This window comes from Varanus komodoensis, unplaced genomic scaffold, assembly GCF_004798865.1.
Source record: "Varanus komodoensis strain SLA01 unplaced genomic scaffold, ASM479886v1 scaffold45, whole genome shotgun sequence".
NCBI lineage: Eukaryota > Metazoa > Chordata > Lepidosauria > Squamata > Varanidae > Varanus > Varanus komodoensis.
Window position 1 is genome coordinate 8,083,043 of NW_025336011.1, and position 5,747 is coordinate 8,088,789.

Consider the following 5,747-nt stretch of genomic DNA (forward strand, 5'->3'; position numbering starts at 1 on the left):
TCTGCTGTCCCCTTCTTCTTTTGCCATCTATTATGCCCAGCATTAGGCTCTTCTCCAGGGAGTCCTTCCTTCTTATTAGGTGGCCATCTTCAGAATCAGATATTCAGTTACAACCACTATATTTGCCTCAGCTGAGGGCTTCTCAGAAGCATCTGGCTTGCCAATGTGGAAAAGAGGATGTTGCATTAGATGGACTATTGGTGTGATCCAGCAGGGCTTTTCTTATGTTTTCCTGTATGTTCTGTAATAAATATGCAAACAGCCTATTGAATTTGCAGTAAAATTGCTGTGCCTACTTTTAACAAATATCCACAAGCATTTACAAACTCACTTTTTAAAGATTCTCTACTAATTTCCTGTGTCACTACCATATATAAGAAATTGCCTTGTCCCTCCCAAAATATTTTGTATGTAGCTGATACAAATGGTAGGGAAATTTAAAATCTGTTATTCTCTCCTTTAATTGCCATGGAATTGGGTCAGTTGTACCATATAAACAATACACGTCCAACTGGACAATTGACCTAGTTGTACAGTTGGGTCAATCGTACCATATAAACAAGAATAATTAAGAGAAAATTAACTTGGGCATGTCTTTTTTCATTCTACTTTAGACATAAGACCCTGAAATAAATGAATTCTTACAACATAATGTGCTTTTCTGTACATGTGGCATGTGACTGTTTAATGTTCCCATCTCTCTCAAGATAAATCACATTGTTTTAATAATACCAAATAATTAAAAAAAAATCTCTAGCTCTCAGGGGTTCAAGAAGGCAAATAAGAATTCATACATGATACAACTAATCTGGACATTATGGACATAAGAATGTAAGAAGGCTCTGCTGGGTTAGACCAAAAGTCTACTTAGTCCATCACTCCGGTCCTGCAGGGGCTGACTAGAAGCTCCTGTGGCTGTGAAGTCCACAAGTGTATGGATGTGCCAGCACACTTCTCTTAAGTGCTGCTACATCAAATTTGGGGTACTGACCAAAGCTGAATATTTATGTAGTTATGTCAGTTTCATTTCCATTTTTGAATGACTGCAGTTTCCATTGTAGGAACTTTACCTGCTGGATGAAAGAATCAATGGGGAAAAAAGAAAGGGATAATCAAACGATGGTGACAGAATTCATCCTCATAGGATTCAAGACTCTACCTGAGTTTCAGAAACTCCTCTTTGTTATGTTTTTAGTAATCTATACGGTGACCATAGCTGGAAACATCCTCATTGGCACTATAGTTCTGGCTGATCATCACCTTCACAAGCCCATGTACTACTTCCTGGGAAACCTATCTATTTTAGAGACTTGCTACACCTCCACCATTGTTCCTAGGATTTTAGCCAGTTGTATAAGTGACTACCATGGAATTACTTTCAGTGGGTGTTTCCTGCAATTCTATTTCTTTGCTTTTTTAGCTGGAACTGAAAGCTACCTCTTGTCTGTGATGTCCTATGATAGATATTTAGCTGTATGCAAGCCACTCCATTATATAACCCTCATGAATAGGAACTTATGTGTTCAGTTGTCCCTTAGTTCTTGGATCACCGGCATTGTGGCTAGTGCATTTACAACAAGTTTCATTTCACAGTTGAAGTTCTGTGGCCCCAATGAAGTGGACCATTTCTTTTGTGATTACACACCGCTCTTAATATTGTCCTGTAGCAACACTCAACAGACAGAACTGGTGATGACCATCCTGGGTTCTCTGTGTACCATCCCACCACTGCTACTCACACTCGCTTCCTATGTTTGCATCATCAGCACCGTTTGGAAAATCCCTTCAAACAGTGGCAGGAGCAAAGCATTTTCGACCTGCTCTTCCCATCTTACTGTGGTCACACTTTTCTATGGCACCCTAATCTTTGTGTACATATTACCAAAAACCAGCACACTGAGGAACCTGAACAAAATTTTCTCTGTTTTCTACACCATCCTGACCCCCATGATCAACCCCTTCATCTACAGCCTGAGAAACAGAGAATTTAAGGAGGCCTTCAGGAGAGTTGCAAGCAAACTTGTGCCATTGCAAGTAACTCAGGGAGTCCAACCTCGGTAAAATATCTATACTGTATATGTATATATCAGCTATATAGCTATACCTCTATATACATAGATATCAGTAGTGATGCAGAACATGTTTCTCTTCAAAAGACCCAGTGAAATCAACTGAAATCTACTCATCAAGGGGTTTAGGAAGTGGAGCATTGGACTCCTGTGGGGCTGGGTGGAATGATGCACCATTTCAGCTGGAGGGGGGATGTTACATCTTGCATCCTCCAGTGTATACAACTCTCCTCCTCCCTACGTGTAATGGAAAGGGATAAACCCTGAGGTGCTGGAGTTTGCTTCTCTTTTGACAAATATGCAGATAAGTTGAGATTTTGAGTGCGTGTTTTATCAAAGCAAAATATCCAGTAATTCCACCTACATTGTAAAGAGATAAAGAGCCAGTGTGGTGTTATGGTTAAGAGTGAGGGACTGGAGACCTGGGAGATCTGAGTTCTAGTTCCCACTTGGTTGTGAAGCTCACTGGATGACTTTAGGCCAGTCACAGACTCTCAGCCCAACCTACCTCACAGGGTTGTTGCTATAAGGATAAAATGGAGCTATGCAAATTGCCCTGGGTTCTTCACAAAAGGAAATAAGACGGGAAGTATATGGGATATAATAATTTATCCCCAATCTCTTGGTCAAATGATTTCCAAGGTTATAACAATAGAAGAGATGACAATGGGTAAACTGTTTGGGGGTGGGATGATTCTCTGGCTCCTTCCCTTTACCTTCATCTGCTGAAAGGCAGATGAATCTAAGAGTTCTTTACAGAAAAGGGTGGGGAAATAAACTTCCTAAGCAGTTGTCCTCCTCAAGCAATTAGTTGGGACTAGGCTGGTCTATCCTCCACCTCTTCCTCCTTTCCCATCTGTATCATGGCTTCTTTTCCTCTGCCAAGGAATCGAAATTGGTTTATGTGTTCCTCCTGTTCTCCATGTTATTATCACAAGAACCCTACAGAGTAGGTTAAGCAGAGAAGCAGTGACCAGAATCAAGCAACCCAATGAGCTTTAGAACCAAGTGAGGGACTACAGCCCAGTTACTCCAAATCCCAGTTCAGCACTTTGCCAGTGGACCACAATAGAAACATAGAAACAGAGCGAGTCTGAAGGGGTCTCCCGGGCCATCTAGTCTGACCCCCGGCTCCAGCCAGCTCTGCTCACGACATGCCCACCATGTGTATGTCCAGCCTATCTTCAAACACCCACACCAATGGGGTCTCAATGACCTCCCATGGAAGCCCATTCCATACCCTAGGGGTCCTAACTGTCAGGAAGTGCTTCCTGGCATCTAAATGGAACCTTGGCTCCCAATCTTAGTGTTCTTCCTAGGAGTGAGGAAGAGATCTGCTTTTGAACTCTTGCATGCTTACTTTAGACCAGGCCTTAGCAGTAATCAATGCTGCAAGCTACAAACCAATTCACCCCTGTCAAAAAAACTGGGATAAAAGTAAATAATTAATAGACTTCCATGTGAGTAAGTCCAAGGTAAGAAGTCATCCACCCTAGCCTCAATGAACCGAACCTACAACCCTTGCCTTCCACCCTGGTTTCAAGTTTTGTTTGCTCTTGATTTTATCTTTTTTTAACCTCCCCACTTTTTTTTTTTAATTGAAAACCCGTTCTTTTTCCAATATCCCTTGATTTCTCAGGGCTTCTCTCTGGTGTTGCTTCTGTGTAGAATTAGAGAATGACTCTATCCCCCACTCTGCTTCTAATAAGGAAAAAATAAATAAATTGAATTTAGTCCCAGTTTCCTGCAGTGCATATGATATGACACTGTTTTTTCCCCCAGTGTCTCTTGCTTTACTTTCTGACCAAGCAGCTCACCATACCTTAAACCTTTTTATTTTTTATTGTTTCAGTGGGGGATTACACTTATCACATCATTTTGTTTCCATTTAGCTTGTGTGCCTAGTTTCCTTTTGCATTCATCAGTGTCTCTTCATTATCTTTTTTTTTTTTGTATTTGCAAGATTTTACCCTGCTTTTCAGCAAACTGAGACAAACGCTCACACATTCACAAACACACAAAACCTCATAGAGCAGTCACTAGAGATTAATATCAAGACATCACATTATGTCATGATTCATTAGCTATTCTCCTGAAATTCCCTGTTTTATGCATCTGTGGTAGGCAATTAAGTCCAAATGGATTTGTCCCCTGTTAGGAATGGGTAAACACAAATGATTCCAGAGGGATTGTAATCCCACTCACCTTTTGATTCTGGTTTTATTTGCTTTATTTTGCATTACTTTCACATTTATTTATTTATCATTACAAATATCCATTCATTCATTACTTTTCTTCTGAAATTCCCTCTTCTTGGTTTGTCTTAGGCATGCAGGTCAGTCCAGCAGAGTACAGAAAGGAGCATTGCCATAAGCTGGTGATTCTCCCAGTGCAATCACATGCTATTATGAAATAACCACAAAAAGCATCCATATCCCCATAGGCTTTACACCCATTCTTCTTAAACTTTGCAGATGAATTTGGCTAGTCTGCTAACATGGTGTAGTACAGTGGTTTATTCATGAATTTATTTTTGGTGAGGACTATGGCCAATTGAAGTTCAAACTAAAGCAGTACCAAACCTTGCTCCCTAATTTTGGGTGTCCACTCATTTCCTATTCCAATTCAGTTATTGAGGGGAAGACACCCGGAATGTTGCAGTTGGGATTAGCTTATTCATTGTTTAAACTACTTTTATTTTGCCCTGCATGTGCTTGTGTAAAAATTTCAGTTCTCAAAGTCCCATCCTGGAAGCACTTCCTGAAATACCTATTGGATTGCATTATCTTGTTTAATCAATCCCATTATCCCATGTTTAGTCCATGTGCAGTCCGGGCCTAGCAACACATTTGGATTATCTTGTTTAATCAGTCCCATTATCCTGTGTTTAGTCCATGTGCAGTCCATGCTCGTATAAAAATTTCAGTTCTTAAAGTCCCATCCTCGAAGCACTTCCTGGAATACCTATTGGATTACATTATCTTGTTTAATGTGTCCCATTATCCCATGTTTAGTCCATGTGCAGTCCAGGCCTAGCACCACATTTCAGATTTCCCACCAAAGGGCTAAACCTTTGTGCTGAATGCCAATTTGCACAGGGAGCAAAGGAAACGAACTTCCATCTCATCCTACTCATCTCCCCAACCACACTGGAGAATGGAGGTGTGAACATTTTTTTTTATCATGTATTAACATGGACCAATCTGATTTACACTTCTTAAAAAAATCTGTGAACTCTAGCATGAATATCCTTTGGTGTTTCACTGCTCTGTTTCCATATCGTTCTTTGGTTTAAAATGTCTACCAAATTGTGCATATTACAGGAAGTGGCAAACAAAAATGCACACATACTTTCATGCTGACTTGTTTTAGAAACTGAATACTGGTGGGGATACAGGTGAAAACAAAATAGGGCTTGGAAAAGGGGGATGTTATAGAATGCTGTAGGAAACAAAGCATTTCCTAGCCCTGCTGCCAGATGTCATTCTTCCCTTACTATGCTGTTATGACATGGTTACAATATGATTGCCACATCACAGTGCAATGGAGATGAATAATGACAGGGTTGCCCAGACTTGCTAATGTTTCATCTTTAAAATCATCCAGAATCTTCACCTGCCCTTTCTAAGCAAGAAAGCAAACAATATGGAGAGGAACAATGAGCGCAGGGATGCCTCT

At 40.5% G+C, this 5,747-nt stretch overlaps 1 protein-coding gene across 1 annotated transcript; it reads left to right on the plus strand.

The window, feature by feature from the left end:
• The first annotated feature begins 1,080 nt into the window (after positions 1 to 1,080).
• Positions 1,081 to 2,061, plus strand: LOC123030533 (olfactory receptor 6B1-like). Its single transcript, XM_044444545.1, has one exon. The coding sequence runs from the start codon at positions 1,090 to 1,092 to the stop codon at positions 2,059 to 2,061; it is 972 nt and encodes a 323-aa protein (XP_044300480.1). The 5' UTR covers positions 1,081 to 1,089.
• Positions 2,062 to 5,747: the final 3,686 nt, after the last annotated feature.

Excerpts from the sequence above, each read along its gene's own strand:
- LOC123030533 (XM_044444545.1), top strand. The coding sequence starts at position 1,090 with ATGGGGAAAAAAGAAAGGGATAATCAAACGATGGTGACAGAATTCATC.